General features: G+C 31.4%; 1 protein-coding gene across 1 annotated transcript; it reads right to left on the bottom strand.

Annotated features, from left to right (window-relative positions):
* Window positions 1-1,098: 1,098 nt before the first annotated feature.
* LOC139501767 (atrial natriuretic peptide receptor 1-like) lies at window positions 1,099-17,537 on the bottom strand. Its single transcript, XM_071290909.1, has 6 exons — window positions 17,421-17,537; window positions 15,587-15,879; window positions 14,383-14,520; window positions 12,393-12,491; window positions 11,240-11,331; window positions 1,099-1,905 (listed from the first exon to the last, which is right to left on the bottom strand). Exons 1-6 carry the CDS (start codon window positions 17,534-17,536, stop codon window positions 1,774-1,776), a joined length of 870 nt encoding a protein of 289 aa, XP_071147010.1. The 5' UTR covers window position 17,537; the 3' UTR covers window positions 1,099-1,773.
* Between the last annotated feature and the right edge of the window lie 1,453 nt (window positions 17,538-18,990).

Below are 18,990 nucleotides of genomic sequence, written 5' to 3'. Positions count from 1 at the left end.
TAGAAAACTAAAGAATAAACAACACGAACCCCACCAAAAAAACTAGGGGTGATCTCAGATCTCATTTCTTTATATAGCAGTTGACAAACACCAATTTTGATCATTGAGAAGCTAAATACATGTATTCCTTTTACAGCACAACGTAATTAAAACGTTTAGATGACTTTACAGAGTTATCTCCCTGTTGTGTTAGGTACCACCTTAAGAATGCTATTTACAGGGAAATTTGAGGGCGGTCATACAGTCGATGTCTCAATAGTTTGAGGGCCAATCTCACTCATTGATGGATATAAATTTACAAGATGGAAAATAGTTTTAGGTGTAATACAACCAAACCATGGTACGTCACATCCGGTTGTTTACGAAAATAGGTCGAAAAAATGTATTCCCTTGGATTTGACAGTTGTAGGTAATTAATCCTTCATTTTATTGAAGTAAAAAATTTCTGTTTCATAAACGTATGTCTTGGGTATTTCAAATCACTATTATTATTTTATTTTGGGTTTCTGTAGAATACTTTATAAACTTGAGTTTACATGGTTCCTAAACCTTGTACACAGGTTAGATAAGGGGAGAAATTTGATTTGTTAACTTCCAGTTATGGTTATTTTCTTGTATGCAATGAAATATTATGTGAAATTTTTCGATAGTACTGGAGAGATTAAAACTCATGCCTAGTATTTCTTTATTCAAAATAAAAATAACTTCTGCACATTTTTTTGAAAAATGCAAATTTAACCAAGACTAATAGGGGAAAATCAATGGTGGTATTACACCTAATAACCCTGTAGCCCGATAGAGCAAATACACCGCTGGACCGTCACAAGTTAAGAGGTAGACATTTATTCATTCACATACACACACACATACCGATATACCGAACACATTTGTTTTATACATCTAGAAATAAATTGAAACAATGTCTTGTTATTGGACACACTTTTGGAACGTGTACGAAGTTCGGTTTCTTGGTTTAACGTATATTTTCGCATTTGAACTTGTAATAGTTAATATAAATCTCAAAGAGCAATACTCACATTATTTGTATCACAAACAAATTACAATTGTATAACAATCAAACAATCAAACCTTCTTGACAAGAAGAATCGATTCTACAGAAACAATACAACATCATATTAAACATGGTGAAATGCAACAACTATTTTATCATATCTTTTTTATCCTCCAATCAGTGTACATTTTTTTTTAGTTCGAGGTTTTCGAGGTTTTCTCGATTTGACCATGTATAGAAACTGAAAGTTAAACGTATTTTGTTTTTAAATCTTTGGCTTTCCATCCTTTTTGCCTCCTACTAGATGATTATTTAGAAAGTTTCTGCTTGACTTTGATAATAAAAAAGTTGAGAAAATGTCATAAACTAGTCGAGGTGAAATCACCGACCATTTCTACAGTTGCTACATCTACAGCATTCGGTCTCTGGCAATCATATCACATCTTATTCTATATTAAACTTTGAGTTAGTTTATCTAATGGTGAACTGAAGTGTACCCATATCCAGTTTAACATTCAATGCGATGCAACCCTTTGTCAAGGTCTTGTAGGGATTGTTGTCATGAATTTAAAAGCCATATCCTTCTCTTCTCTCATATGTAAAAAAAATATATTAAGTATTCACCAATTTACAATGGGACGATAGCTGTAGTTATTATGAGAATAATTATATTTTAAAATAGATTTCGTTTTCAATGTTACAAATGATTAAAAGTACTATATAGGTACCATCATCAGTTTTGCATGCACATATTTTGAATATCACAAAGAACTCCCCAATGATGCCCCATCGGATGGGGATGAGCAGAATTCTTCTTCCCATTCAATTAGTTCCTTCTTTAGTAACCAGAATGTCCTTTCAGAGGAACCGTGCTTCCTAAGTTCAACTCCAACCTGAAACAAACAAATTACCTTGATCTTAACACTAAAAACGAATAAAAAATTTTGAATTATGCTTAGTGTGTAGAATTATATAATAATCATTATTCCATCATGGTATGAATGTCAATGAGACAACTCTCCACAAGAGACCAAATAACACAGAAATTAACAACCATAGGTCACCGTACGGCTTTCAACAATGAGCACAGCCCATACCGAAATGTCATGTATTATATAATCAAATGCTGTTTTGAACCATCGGATTTCAGGTTTGCTTTAAAAAAAAATCATTTGTAAACTGCCGATTACCTTCGAAACAATAATGTGTCCATAGAACAAGGAAGCCCCAATCAAACTCTCATTTGTATGTTCAGTAGACCGTAAAATTGGCATATTAATGAGAAAGATCACATCATTGGAAACTTGTGTATTAAGTTTCTAGTTAATTGAAGTTCAACTTTAACCTGTAGCGGGACAGACGCACAGGCCTAAAAACAAAATCCCCATACATGGGGCACAAAAATAGAAAATCCTTCAATGAAAGAAATCTTGTTGGTACACTTACATCAGTTTGTAGTTCTCAAATGAAAAGCCATTATTATAGGATTAAACGGCATTTTAAAGGAATTCCTTTAAAAAGGCGTTTAATCCTTATAATTCTTTAAAACTGGAAATAGAGAAAATATGTTTCCAAACTCGTTACCTCTATCCCACGTAAGTTGTATATTTGTGTCATTGAATAGGCCTGGCGCATGAATTTGTTTGTTGGCTTACGCAAAGATATGTACTCCTTGAAATTTGCAATCTGATAAAAATAAACTACAAAAATTCTTATTATCATTCAAACGAATCTTTTTGTTTTTGTTATCTTATTTAACAATTAAAGTGCAGTGAAATAAATTTTGTTAACGTCTGTATTATTATCGCCGCCATCTTGTTTACATTGGTTACGAAAAGAAGTTCGGTCAACGTCGTCTATCGAAAAATAACCAACGTCGAAATCAACTACAGGAAGTCTTCTCGACCAATCATATCAACGTATTACATAATATGCAAATCATATATGAATTATTCAATTTTCAAGGCATAAAGCGACGAATGGAATGGTAATAGTATTGATCAGGGCCGTAACTAGTGTTCTAATTCAGGGGAGGCAGGGATTTGGGGCCGCCGACTGAGTGAGGCCCCCAAGAGAGGGGGTTGGGGTGGTAAAATGGCTAAAAATTACCCGTTTTCCTTCGATTTCCTTACTCTAAGAGACATCAGTATTGCTTGAAGTTGGAAACAATTTTTATGCAAAAACAAGCTGAGATTGCTGTTTGGGGTGGGCCAAGGCTCCTTCTTAAAGGCAAGTTATTTTAATAACTTATTTTATGCAAACGACGAAAACCATTAATTCATTTCTTTTTGATTATTTTCATAATCCTTTGGGGAACCCCTGCTTTACACTCTTTTGACTGAATGCCCATTGGTTAGTTTCTTCACTATGTATTTTATTACACTTTCTTGCTTATCTACAGATTGATAGTTTTGTAAACAAGATTTTCATTTTGAGATTTTATAAACTTTTTATTAGATATTCGGACTTTTATACCGATACAATGTTTGAATATGTGTAAGCAAGGAACTACGTAAATTTTATTTAAGCATTCGTTCGTGCATATTATTCCTTTTGAACTGATGTAGTGATGATGCAGCTCTCTCGATCGCCATCTTGAATATTTTATGTGCACGAACATAGATTATGAATATGTAAACATATCGTACACATTATAGGAACATTATGTAATAGTGTATTCCACAACAATGATCATGATGATATATACGATAAATCTTTTAAGCACTTGAGTTTTTGAACTTTTACCACTATTGTTGTAAGTCGGAATTTATTCAAGCTTTATGCGGAAGTTACCTGTTACCTATTCTGTACTTTCCACCTTTATCAGATGAACCACTTCAGTTGGAATATCCTCTTGAAGTGTAGAATCCCTTATATTCACTATTGGATTAAAAACATCTTCTTTATACACTTATATACACCGCCACCACACTTATTTAAAAGTATTCAAACTGTATATACAGTCATATTTTAAAATCTAAAACTTGATAGATTCATCCATTGTTATTTTGTCCTTTATCTCACTTGTGTCTCTCTCCTCATCAATAGAATATATATTTGATTTGTATGTTCGTTCTCGTCGTCCTAAATATTGACATCGTACCTAATGTTTTGATACTAATACACAGTTTTATTTCACGTCTCACTCAAGCTTTTTCAAATGAACCAAAGTTACAACCTGTGTTTAATTACGCGTCACGTAGCTATGATATGTAATGGCATTGTTGGATTTTATACAAACTGTATTCAGAAGATGTTTCGTTGGTTCGCTCTACAGTAGTCGTTCTATTAACCGACATTTTTTGTAAGGTATTGATAATACAAGAAACAAAAAATATGATTTTACGTCTCACTAAAGCTTTAACAAATTACCCAAAGCTACAACATTTGCTTTAATTCAGCACAACGTAGTGGTAGATATATAGTGTGAAATGGCATTGGTGGATTTATTCCAACTTTATTTTGAAAGAGTGTTGTCTGTTCGTTTCTCATTGTCCTATAAATTGGCGTTTTATCAAATGTATTGATACTAAATAACAACTTTATTACCTGTCTCACTCAAGCTTTAACAAATGACTTGAAGTTACAACCTAACCGGAATTATGCGTCACATACATATGTACATGTAGATGAGTGTGTAATGACATTGGTAGATTTTAAACATGTACAAACTTTATCCAGAGGACGTTTCGTTTGTTCGTTCTCATCATCAAGCTTTAACCAATAATTGAATGTTAAACCTGGCTTTAATTCAGTGCAACTTAGTGGGAATGTAATGGTATTGGTGGAGGCACAGTGGACAAGTTGCAAAATAATGCAGCCTACATTATACAGTTTAAACCATCAGTGATCAATTTGAAAATGAAAGTAATGGCATGTGCGATGCAATCTTAAAACCACATACATGCATAAGCATGTAGGAAGCCCCTCATGGGGGGGGTCCTAGTAATCACATAATCACCATTTTGCCAATATAATCACATAATCATTAAATATTTGCTTATCTTTAGTAATCAAATAATCATAAACTAAAAATACAGTCCTAGGTAATCAAATAATCATGAAATATTTGGCTTAATAATCAAATAATCATTAAAAAACGGCCAAGTAATCACATAATCAAAAACCCCATGAGGGCCCTCATGTAGATTTGATGTGAGATTTATAAAATAAATTATAATTTTGTAAATTTTGTTTGTGTGAAAACTATTTTCATGAACAACCCCTGATTCAGTACAGATTGAAAAGTAAGAGAGAAAAGAATACAATTTAACTATACAAAATGTATATACATGTACATGTATTGTCATACAATATATTTGGTTAAAAGAATGAATAAAACTACAGGGACACTTACTGTATATTTGGGTTATTTTATTGAAGAAGCATCAATGGTTCATACATGTGTTGTTATGTTAAACATGTTAAATGTAACTATTTGTTTAATAAGGTTTATATATTTGAATTTAAAAAAAACAAACAAAAAAAAAACCATAATTTTTTAAAAACAAAATATTTAGTTAATCAGTTGATGTTTAATTAAACACTGTATCTATTTAGAACATGTTAATCATGTCCATATATATATATTCCTTTATAGAACATAAATTGGCATAAATATTTAATTTAGTTAAACATTGTATATTAATTAAAGCTCATGTACATGCACTTGTTCAATATTTGTTGGTTAAATATTATATACTCATGATACTTGTTCCATAGACATAATAGATTTATATAGCGTATGTACACTGTATTTGTAAATTGATGTTCATAAAAGATTGATTGATAGGTGTTTCATCCCACTGTTGGTAATATACATGTACATGTACATATCGCTAGATGGAATACAATTTTTAGATATAATCAATTTATATTTACATGTTCTTCAATGTCAATAGAATATTCTAGTTTTGCATGTTAGATATATATAATGTATATACATTGTAGATTAGGTTGAACATGTTTATTTTCAATAGAATGTGATTTTTATATTTATACATTTTATTCAATTTAATTTAATGTATTTATTCTCAAAGAACATTTTTTATAAATACAATATGTATATACTTTTTATTTAGATCATTTATTCATTCAATAGAATATGAATTTTATTTATTATTAGAGATATATATATTTGATGTACACATTATACATGTATTTGTTCATTAAAATTAGATTTTTAGATACATACAATTTATGTAAACTAAAAAAAATGTTGCATGTTGGTAAAAGACCAATTTATATTACTTTTAAACCATGTATTTGGTCATAGATGTTAGTAACAGACCACGGTTTTGGTCAATACATGTATATGTATATTATAATACAGTATATTAACCATGTATTAGGTCCATGAGGTTGGTAACTGACTATGTTTTGTTTAATAGAATAAGATTGTTATGTATGATATGTATTTGTTCAAAAGAATATGAATTGATTTATAAAGATATGTACTTTTTATGAACAGAATCTATTTTTATTAAATAGAATTTTTTTTTTTTGGTTTTTTGTTTATTTGATACATACATTTAATACTGTGTGTGTTTTAATTTTGTTATTATACATGTATGTTTCGTTTTTGGTCATTTTATATTATACATTGTATATTATAGTTTGTTTTAGATTTATGAGTTTGACTGTCCCTTTGGTATCTTTCGTCCCTCTTTTATAGTAAAAGGCCATGTATATGGTCATTATATGTTACATAGACCATAGTTTTGGTCAATAGATATTAGTAAAAAACCATAGTTTTTATCATTATATGTTACATAGACATGGTTTTGGTCGTTTGATATTATTATAGTAACAGACCATGTAATTGGTCATTATATGTTACGTAGATACCATGGTTTTGGTCGTTTGATATTATACATGTATATTATAGTAACAGACCATGTATTTGGTCATTATATATTACTAAGACCATGGTTTTGGTCAATAGATATTAGTAACAGACCATGTATTTGGTCATTATATGTGACGTAGACCATGGTTTTGTTTGTTTGGTATTATATATTATAGTAACAGACCATGTATTTGGTCATTATTGTTACGTAGACCATGGTTTTGGTCATTTGATATTATTATAGTAACAGACCATGTATTTGGTCATTATATGTTATGTAGAGACCATGGTTTTGGTCGTTTGATATTATATATTATTGTAACAGACCATGTATTTGGTCATTATAGGTTACTTAGAGACCATGGTTTTGGTCGTTTGATATTATTATCATGATTATAGTAACAGACGATGTTTTTTATTTTTGTCATTATATGTTACGTAGACCATGGTTTTGGTCTATTGGTATTATATATTATAGTAACAGACCATATATTTGGTCATTATATGTTACATAGACCATGGTTTTGGTCATTTGATATTATTATAGTAACAGACCATGTATATGGTCATTATATGTTACGTAGACCATGGTTTTGGTCATTTGATATTATTATAGTAACAGACCATGTATTTGGTCATTATATGTTACGTAGACCATGGTTTTGGTCGTTTTATATTATATATTATAGTAACAGACCATGTATTTGGTCATTATATGTTACGTAGACCATGGTTTTGGTCATTTGATATTATTATAGTAACAGACCATGTATTTGGTCATTATATGTTACGTAGACCATGTTTTTGGTCATTTGATATTATTATAGTAACAGACCAATTATTTGGTCATTATACGTTACGTAGAGACCATGGTTTTGGTCGTTTGATATTATTATAGTAACAGACTATGTATTTGGTCATTATATGTTACGTAGACCATGGTTTTGGTCAATAGATATTACTTTTAGACCATGTATTTGGTCAATAGATATTAGTAACAGACCATGGTTTTGGTCATTAATTGTTTAGTTTAGACCATGGTTTTGGTTTTTTATATTATATATTATAGTAACAGGCCATGGTTTTGGTCATTATATGTTACGTAGAACATGGTTTTGGTCAATAAATTTTAGTAACAGACAATGCATTTGGTCATTATATGTTATGTATAGACCATGCTTTTGGTCATTTGAATGATGTAACAAACCATGATTTAGGTCATTATATGTCACATACGACCATGGTTTTGGTCATAAGATATTTGTAACAGACCATGTATTTGGTCATTAAGTATGTGTTACAGAGATCATGTATTTGGTTAATAGATATTGATAACAGATCATGTATTTGGTTTATATATTATTTACAGACCATGTATTTGGTCAAAAGCTGTTGGTAACAAACCATGATTTTGGTCAATATATATCATGTATATTACTTTAAGACCATGTATTTGGTCAATAGAGTTAATAACAGACCCTTAATTTGGTCAATATATATAACTTTTAGACCTTATTTTGGTCAATAGAATATAATTTTAAGTTATATAAATTATGTGTATGTATTTTTTGTTCAATAGACAATGATTAAATGTATATTAAGTTTATGTGACCTAACATTTGTGTATAGAATATGATTTTTAAAATCAAACATGACCAGTTTACTTTAACCTGGTATTGTTCATTAGAATATGATTTTTAGATATATACATTTTAGGTAGACATTGCATTTGTTCAATATATTATGATGTTTAGATACAAGCATGACCTTTTTATGTGAATCATGTTTTGTTTAATAGAAAATGAATTTAGATATCTATACATTTTATGTAAACCATTTTTTTATTGAATGAGTGTACAATTTATGTAGACAATGTATTTGTTAAATAATATTTATATTTTATATGTAAACATCAATACAATATGATTTTTAGATATATAGTAATAATATACATTGTACATATACATTTGATGTAAACCATGTATTTGTTGATTTTATTCAATAGATGTTGTTTTTAGACCATGTATTTAGTTAATAGATGAACTACAATAAAATACCATATATTTATTGATAGACTTTACTTTTCATAGAACATGTATTTGGTCAAATAAAGTTGATGCTCAGTTATGCATTCAATATAAACCCTGTATTTGGTCAACAGAATTTGATGTTTCATACATTTTTTAAAAAAATGAACCTTTTCTTATAAACCATATTTTTGGTTAGTAGAATTTCATTTTCAGATATACATAACACATATATTTGATCATACATGTTTCATATGGACAATAGATCAAAATATAAGGAATATAGCTTTAAAAATTTGTACAGCTGAGAGATGCTGGTCTGAGTTACAGTTATGCTGCAATGATAAAATGCTTTAAAAGAGACTCCAATAGACAATGTTTTGACATTTCTAATATAATTACCTGCATGGGTCGGTAGTTAGTTTTAGAACTTTTTGTTTTTGTTTTCAAAAGTTCTACATAAAGTAAGCCTTTCAAAAAAATTATTTTTATGCACAAAATATGAATGTGTCATAGCAGTAGGATATCATGCTAGTTTAACTAAACTTAACTGCTTGGGCCGTTAAGTCATTATTACAAAATGAATGCTTGATGTAATCTCTCATTCGGATATTTGCTTATATGTCTTGCTCATTTAGTTGTTTTGTTTAGGTGAAAACTGTCTTTTATTGAAGTTTGATATTGTAATATATATATAATCACTGAAAAGATTGTTGACAAGGACATTGTCTCATTGTTATTTTGTTACTTCTTAAATGCTGTTATGTGGCCTATAATTATTAACATTAAATACATTGTGACCATGGATTTTTTTCTCAATATGGCTATAAATGACCCGTTTTTCTTCGATTTCCTTACTTTAAGAAATATCAGTAATGCTGGATCCTTGAAGCAATTTTAATGCAAACAATTATTACCTGTATTTAAAGATATTTTTATTAGAAATCAAACTGGTAAGTTAAAAGAACATATAAAGCAACTAAGATCATGGAACGCAAGATAATTTTTTTTATCGCGGACCTTGAATTTCAATATTGTTTAAAGCTGAAAAGACATGTATATTACTAAAAACAGGAACTTTAAATACAGTCAAGTATATACTTAGTATAGAAAGTCCCTGCTACAACGAATGGGGGTGAACTACTAAGGCATTAACCATAATGTTCTCGTACGATCAAGAAAAGCGGTTAAAACAGCTGATTCAGCCGGTAACGAATTCCTGATATCATAAAATATTCACAATTCAAAGGGAGCTTCCTCTGCTTAATTGAGCCCCTAAATAAATGTGAATAGTTAAGCTTTATTCAAAATTGTCGAAAGGAAAGTTTCATATGTGGTTTCGTACGAATACTGAATAACAGACGGACGGCCACACAAAAAAAAAAACCCAAAATATAAATACTGTAACGGTTCACTTTCGATCAAAAATCCGGAAAATGACACATAAATCACGTATCATGATAACACTGTTAAAACTGTAAACTTGTGTTGTTTATTATATAAATTCAAGTTCTTGGTGTACATAATGTCAAAATTTCATTTTATTACTTCCAAAAAAAAATTTGGTGTAGAAAATTAACTGCCTCCCCTGCCTCATATGTAGTTACGGCCCTGTTGTTACTATCTAACCATGCCATTTTCTTTTGAGCACTCTTCATGTTCATGTTTGCAAGTGATGTATTTATAGTTTATTGTTGGATTTTCTCGCTCGAGCCGGTACGTATGAGATAACCAATGATAATCTGTTTATCGCTATTTTACCATGACTACGTTGTTAATTTTATTGACAACGCAATGTGGGCCTTTGTTTCTAGCGATAATTTTTCATATTATTCTACTTTGCTGAGAAATATAGATTCCACAACTGCAACAAGTGTATTACGATATTTCTCCACTCGAGACAGTTAACTTTTGATATTTTAAGCGTGAGGCTTGCAGATCTTTTTAACGTATTAAAATTTAACTGTTGAGAGTGGAGACGTATCGTAAAACTCGTGGTTATAGTGGTGGAATCTGTTTATTTTATGATTTTTATCCTTTTTTTTTTTTTATAAGATTTGGTGAAAGTAGTGTATTTTTTATGTGACGTCAACAGGCATAGCCGAATTTTTTCATGACGTCAAAATAGGAAAATTTTGAGAAAAAAAAAACAAGAAAATATAACGTCAAAATTAAATTTCGACCAATCATTTGCCAATAACAGATATTTTTACTAGTGAGGAGAAATATTTTTCTCGCACTGCTCAAGAAGTGTGAAAACAGCACAGACATTAGAGGAAGGCAAGTTCAAAGAAAAATTTCGTAAAATAGCGATAACTAAAATTATCCGTCCAATACTAGGTAAAATCTTACCGTAACTTTAGGAACATCTCTCGGTCTCATCTCAAATCCACCCATTTCATGCAGCAATGTGAATGTGGACTGGCTGATTTGAATCTTATTAACTAAAATATGCATAATTTATGTTTTTTGATTGAGTTAAACCTGCCAATTGATATTTTATCGTGTGTTGTGTGTTTTAATGTTGTGATGTTATGCTATTGTTTCAGAAAAAAGGAGAAGGTTTGGTACTATTAAAACGTTTAATCCCGCTGCAAATGTTTGCACCTGTTCTAAGTCAGGAATCTGATGTACAGTAGTTGTCGTTTGTTTATGTAATTTATACGTGTAGATTAGACCGTTGATTTTCCCGTTTGAATGGTTTTACACTAGCAATTTTGAGGCCCTTTATAGCTTGTTGTCGGTCTGAGCCAAGGCTCCGTGTTGAAGGCCGTACATTGACCTATAATGGTTTACTTTTATAAATTGTTATTTGGATAGAGAGTTGTCTCATTGGCACTCACACCACATCTTCCTATATTAATAAAGGTATAAATGAATTTAACGAATGAATGTGTTTTCAAAATATTTTAGGTATTGAGCATTGAATATAACAAGTTCGACCGGACAACAGGACCTATAAAGTAAATATATGCATACGGTTTGAGGTTTAATGATGACAATATATGTAAAACATATTCATTCAAGTGCAGTGGCGGATCCAGGAGGAGTAAATGAATTACGTTACCTTTGATCGCCACAAAAAATAAATATACAATGTTTTTCACGATTATCATGTTTTTAGCATAAAATAATTTATCCTGCAATTGGGTGTTCTACTATACAGATATAGCCCTACATATATCGCTATGCTGCATCTGTATACTATACAGATATCGCCTAAATGCTCCGCCCACTGTCGGACTGGGTATTGCATGAACAACTCTATATAGATTTAGGATGATGTAGTGTAAATGCTAATAAGACAACTTTTCATCCAAATGTGACTTGGATGGAAAGTTGTCTTATTAGCATTTACACTACATCATCATATATCTATATAGAGTTGTTTAATTGGTAATCCTACCACATCTTCTTTTTTACATGTAGTTTGAATCGATAGTTTCGTGATGTAGCACAAATAGTTAATTAAAACATTTTTTTTTAAGTTTGTAAGTATATATACCTTCAGCTGATGATTCCATTATGGCAGCAACACGTACTGTTGATCCAAACAAACAATACCTAGGATTCTTATTCCCAACGACTCCTGCTACAACAGGACCTATAAAGTAAATATATGCATACGGTTTGAGGTTTAATGATGACAATATATGTAAAACATATTCATTCAAGTGCAGTGGCATATCCAGGAGAAGTAGATGAATTACGTTACCTTTGATCGCCCCAAAAAATAAATATACAATTTTTTTCACGATTAATATGTTTTTAGCATAAAATAATTTATCCTGCAATTGGGTGTTCTACTATACAGATATAGCCCTACATATATCGCTATGCTGTATCTGTATACTATACAGATATCGCTTTAAAGCTCCGCCCACTGTCGGACTCGGTATTGTATGAACCCGCGTGACCTCAGAATGTGTATTGCAATCGCATTCCAACGACGTATCAATTGTGAATTAACGATTTCTTGTATACGGTTTATAACATTTATTTTAGAGCAATAATAATCACACCAATTTTCTGATAACACACACAACATGCACAAATAAACAGCAGTCTTTTCTACGATGACAACTATCGATGCAAAAACTTGAATGTTTATGATTGTGTAACAAAACTAACCATGTCAATTTCAGCATGCATGTTTAGTGAATGTCGAGTCTGAAGCGTAGGGCAACTCGTACACCCCTGTTTCAAATTGAACAATGTTTTGTTATTTGTTTTTACTGTTGAAATTAGTTGTTATGTTAAAATAGATAATTATTCACTTTGAGCGATGTATTATTGTTGACCATTCGAGATTCTTTTTTTGCGAACCCGTCTTCAACTGAATGTGTGATTACTGTACACGGGCCTCAAGAGATTTCAAATAAAATAAATGCGAAACATGTGTTTCTGTGTCTTTTAAAACACAAATAATATACAGAATTAATGGCAGGATAAAGACAATAACTGTTTAGTGTCTTTAAATATCAGCTGTATTTGTACTCGGCTCGAAACAGGTGTAGTAGCTTGCTAAAAGCTCGCATACACCTTGTTTCGTAGCCTCGTACAAATACAGCTGATATTTAAAGACACTAAACAGTTATTGTCTATGTAAATGTTTTTGACCACATAATTTTTTGCGTAATCTGTTATATATAACACAACCCCTATCAAAATCATCAAACCGAACCTTCAAGCGTAATAACTTTGATATAAAATTTAAGCGAAAATGTAGCATATACATATATATATATATATATGTAAGGTTATAATTAAGGATGTTACCTAAAAATCTGGAATGGTATAAAGTTCATGGTTATCTGATGATATTTTGTAAATACATAAGTATGGCCACATTGGTCTGCTTCAAATCGACAGAAAAACCATTGACAATGGGGTGCGTCATATTGCTCTGTTGGATGCATAGATATGCGAACACATTCGGTCAGAATGGAGACGTTAAATCCGATTTATAACCCTACGACCCCTAAACAAATAAGATTAATCACCTCATTTACCCTATACAGAGTATCAATAGTATAAAAATTACTAAAATATCAATAAACTTATAAACAGAACACTAACTCCGTATTTTTAAAGTAGAAAATCCCTGTTTGAAAAGACATTATCATAATATGTACTCAATCTTAATAACCCAAGATTTAAGATATAACTATTTGACCATAAATACTTAGTATAGACCTTATTGCTATTATGAATCCAGAAGTTGTGATACTTGAACTATTGACTTCTGGGACGTCTGCAACGGCGATCAAATAGCGAATAGCAAGGTTGTCGGCTCTCCGGACTTTCCCGGAGGATTGCCGAATTAATGAGATTCAGTTCTTGCTTGGAACTTTAGCTTTAAGGTGTATAAGAAGTATCACATGATAAATAGATAATGATGAAACCGACATCTATAAAAATATTTTTCACTCTTGGAACATATTCTTACATATTATAAAGGCAAGGTTAATCGATATCTGATTTTTAATCGTTACCTGAATGACAGCCGACTCTTATTTTGAACTTCTCGCCAGGAAATTGAGGAAGTTCAAGTCTGGTCACGTGATGCAATAAATCCAACGATAGAGTTGCAATTTCAGACGCGTGTCTGTGGTGGTTTCTTCTAGGCACACCTACAATCATCGAGTAAATTAATAGTGAAGATAAATCAATAATAAAAAAATTGTATATTTTGCATGATCAATACGCCGGCGGGGATTGCCACTGGTGAGAATCTGTTTTAGTATGATCTTTTGAAGGTGTGGTATGATTGCCAATGAGACAACTCTCAACAAGAATCCAAATGACACCGAAATAAACAACTTTAGTTCACCGTACGGCTTTCAACAATGATATAAGTAAGTCCGTACGGTAAAGTCAGCTATAGAAGACCCCAAAACGACAAATGTAAAACTATTCAAACGATAAAACTAACGGCCAAATTCATGTACAAAAATTGTTTTTTTTCCTTACAAATATGGTTTTAATTGCAACGTGTTGTCTAGTTTTGCTTGGATAGCAAAATTAGTCAACTCAGACTGGTTTACATGATAACAAAAAGAGGTCATAGAGATTTAGGCAGTTATTTCATTTGCTAACATATAAAGATCGTATTTCATCATGGTCCTTTGAAATATCGCAAGGTATTTGAATAAAAAGAAGGAATAATTAATACGAATCACGCGAATTATAAACGAAGTCAGACTACAATGTATATGCTTGAACTGTGGTAGCTAATTTTGAGGTTTCTGTTCCTATTAAATTTTGTTTTAATTGGTTGCCTCAAAACCGTTTTATTATCTATCTTCATCAGGAAAGCCCATATATCAGCCACTGCTATTTACGTAGTGGAGTAAGCGAAGAGGAACAGGACCGAAAGAGACCTTTAAAGTGAGTAACAAGTTTGAAATTTTGTTATTTAATATGATTTCTTATGACTAAAAAAGCTTTTTAAACAATAGTCATATGGATTACTAAAAAATAGACCAAGAAATTTACAATATGATTATATGTATGAGCAAATGAACAAAATTAAAAGTAACTAAAGTCGTGAATGGAGTTTCAAGAATGAATAGCATTTTCTGACTTAATATTTAAAGCTTAATTAGGAAAACACGGCTTTAAGAATTTTTATCGGAGTTCCTTATTTTTGGCATTTTACTTTTTTCACGCTAACATTATTTTTTTTGAAAGCATTACCTGATACAACCAAATAGCCGTCTCCTACCGTCTCTACTTTGTACACATCATACAAATTAATTCTGTTATCAAAGCAGGAAAAGAGGATATTCAACATTTCAGTCACTTGTAATGGCGAACTATTGGACGACAACTTGGTAAAGCCAACCATATCACTCTGTAGAATGGTGCATTCTTGGAATTGTTCGGCATTGACGGTATTGTTTTCTTTTAGGTGTTGTGCAACAGACTTAGGTAACATCTGGAACAGAATCGCTTCACTCTGTTTTTTCTCCTTGTTCAATGCTTTAGTCCTAGAAATAAAATAATGCTTTTTTATAAAGAAAGGCAACAGTAGTATACCGCTGTTCAAACTCATAAATCCATGGACAAAAAACAAAATCGGGGTAACAAACTAAAACTGAGGGAAACGCATTAAATATAAGAGGAGAACAACGACACAACACTACAATGTAACACACACAGAAACGGACCAAGCATCAGACAAAATCCCACGAGAATAACAAATATAACATCAAAACCAAATACATGAATTTGGGATAGACAAGTACCGTGACACGTCTTATCGCAATGTCAATTTACACTCAAAAATAAGAGAAAACAAACGACGCAACGTTAAATTGTAGCACACACAAAAACGAACTATAATATAACAATGTTATTTGTTGATTTTATAACATGTTTCAAATAGAAGATTTAGTAATCCTTTTCTGTATTGGGTAGTAGAGACAATACTGTTAATATGTTTACTACACATATAACTCTTAACTAGCATTTTTCCTGCTAATGAAATATCTGAACTTTTATTTATTTTTGTCTTATGTAATTATGAATAAAAATGGAATTTTCTAGATTGTTTTTGCACTTGTCAATGTTTAGTCTTTTGGCATTTCTAGATCTGAGGTAACCATAAACAAGTAGCCCTGTCATAAACGAGTTTGGAATGTGTCGGCCTTTTTTTTATAGCTGAACATACTGCACGAGTTTAGCATTGTTGATTACTGTACTGTGACGTATTATTGCTAATTACATCCTAATTTTTAATCAGGTAGGTAGTTTGCAAACAGATAAAATTTGCTGTCCTCTAAAGTGATGTTGCGAGTTTTGATGATTTCCTTAAACTTATGATGTCAGACCCAACGTATTTATGCATCACATTAGTCATAATTCCGTAAAATGTTTTCTTGGCAAAGACAATGATGTCTTATTTCATTTTATTATATAAGTTATGAATATCAGCGAGACTCCAGATTTTCATTTGAAGCTTGTTTTTAAAATAAGTATTGCCAAATGATGCTACAATATTTTGGAAATTCGTAAAGCTGCGTTTATCGTGTTTAAAGCTGTATGGTACAAGGATTCTTAATTGTATAACTGTTGAATCCCAAGAGTCGCATCAGTTTTAATATGGTTGTATGCAATTGAGAAAAAACGATATATGCTCAAAACAGACAAATGTCAATAAATGTTTTGGGGTACGTAACTTGTCTGACATAGTTATTTTCATTTGTATATCGTCGCTCCAACTCTGTAGTCGGTTCTTCCGAATCGACATGAGTTTATTTTTAAACCGATGTACATGAATTAATCAACCGAAGATAAATTACCCCCACCAACTGTTACAAATAACAAGAAATATTAAGCCATGTCACACGACAAGAATTGTCAATGTTCAAGACTTAAACATTTAACGTGAGAAAGTCGCATTTTTTATGGATCTCAACCCCCAACTACAAATATCATTGTTGTATCAAATACTAAATCTACATTGTACGAACAGTCATCGGCATATAAAAAAGTCTTTAAACTTATATATATTTATAATGTTACTTACTTCCTTGCAATCTGCAATGAGTATTTCTGAATATTAGACGTCAGCTTGTATACCGAGAAAGTAATGGTTGGACTGACCAGTATTATTCCTAAAAAGATGGCTGCTGCAATAATCATGTTTGTCATATCAATGGCTGCATTCTGTTCTAGTAGTCTATTTATTTTTGATGTCAGTAGTCTTTGAGTATTTCGCATGACATCACGATAAATGCTCATGTTTGAAAACCACCATTTTGCTGCAGATGTAGAACCCTCTTGTACAAGCGACGAATTAATTTTTATTTCGTTCCTCAATTTATTGATCTCTTGTAGAGTTTCGTTGTTTGTGTCGAGGTTCTTTTGATATATGTCTGATGCCGTTTCTGAGTACATTCTTGCAGATTCAAAATGTGCTCTAGCCGTATCTTGGCTTTCAATAAAAAGTATATAATGAGATCGATCACGGAATGAACCGACCGAGTAATAATAAATACCGTAGCCTCGTTCTCGACCAATATATTCACTTGAGATTATAAGTTCTTGATATCCTACCAATGTCTTCCAAATCAATCCTGTGTTCAGCTCGCTGACCGCTTCATACATCCAGCGTATGAATATATCGATGTGATTAGAATAAAAGTTAATTTCGGCAGTCACGCTGGTGTTTGTGGAGTCTAGTTCATAACGATGTCTATTTATAAAGTTAATATACCATTCACGTGACTGGAATTCCTTTAACTTGTTGCTTGAACTAACTGGCCACGATGATAATTTATCTAAAGCCTCATCTGTCTGAGGGTATGCTTGTAATAAATCTGATTTAGTATCGGAACCAATCCTACTTAAATACAAGGAACTCATATCACGTTCATTTTGGAGAGCCATGAGGAAATCTCCGAGTTCTACACCGAATTCAATCCGCATCATCACCTCAGCTGTATTCATGTACATTGATAGAGAGTTAGAGAAATCGACTGCAGTGATTGCTGTTAAAACGGCCAGTGGAAATAGAACCACAGTCAACATCTTTGCCAGTTGTTTTCTTTGACCAGCTGTTGTAATTGGGTTGCCTACAATTGGAAAAGCATACTCCTGATTATGATTTAACGTTTAATAACATAACAATGTTTTAAGGGGGCTCCTGGGTATAAATAATTTTTTTGTTCTAATATAGGATTTCGCTATATTTTTTTATAAATGAACTTTATCATATACTTAAAAGAAAAATGAAATAAAAAGGTGGGGTCACCGTTTAGTTAAGCTCACAATCTGCCTCTGAAAGAAGCATACATATTTGTTAATGTCCTTTTTTTCTGTTGAACTAATAGGAGAAATAGATGTAATATCGAAATAAAAAAATAACCTTATTACAGAAATCTCTTAAATTTTACAATTATTTAGTTTATGTACAGCTTATTTAAAAACAATAATAAACTAGAGGCTCTCAAGAGCCTGTTTCACTCACCTTGGTCTATGTGCATATTATACAATGGACACAGATAAATTAATGACAAAATTGTGTTTTGGTGATCATGATGTGTTTGTAGATCTTATTTTACTGGAAATTCTTCTTGCTACAAATATCTCTATCT

The sequence above is a fragment of the Mytilus edulis genome, chromosome 13 (genome assembly GCF_963676685.1).
Source record: "Mytilus edulis chromosome 13, xbMytEdul2.2, whole genome shotgun sequence".
In the NCBI taxonomy this organism is placed as follows: Eukaryota; Metazoa; Mollusca; class Bivalvia; order Mytilida; family Mytilidae; genus Mytilus; species Mytilus edulis.
Note: the sequence above shows the minus strand (reverse complement) of the source record. Positions and strands in the feature narration are given on the sequence as shown.

What these genes read in the sequence shown, in the direction of transcription:
- LOC139501767 (XM_071290909.1), bottom strand. Translation starts at nt 17,536, where the DNA reads ATGATTATTGCAGCAGCCATCTTTTTAGGAATAATACTGGTCAGTCCA. An exon ending in CGGCTATTTGGTTGTATCAG is followed by an intron (nt 14,521 to 15,586) that starts GTAATGCTTTCA and finishes CGATGATTGTAG; the next exon opens with GTGTGCCTAGAAGAAACCAC. An exon ending in AATGGAATCATCAGCTGAAG is followed by an intron (nt 11,332 to 12,392) that starts GTATATATACTT and finishes TGCATATTTTAG; the next exon opens with TTAATAAGATTCAAATCAGC.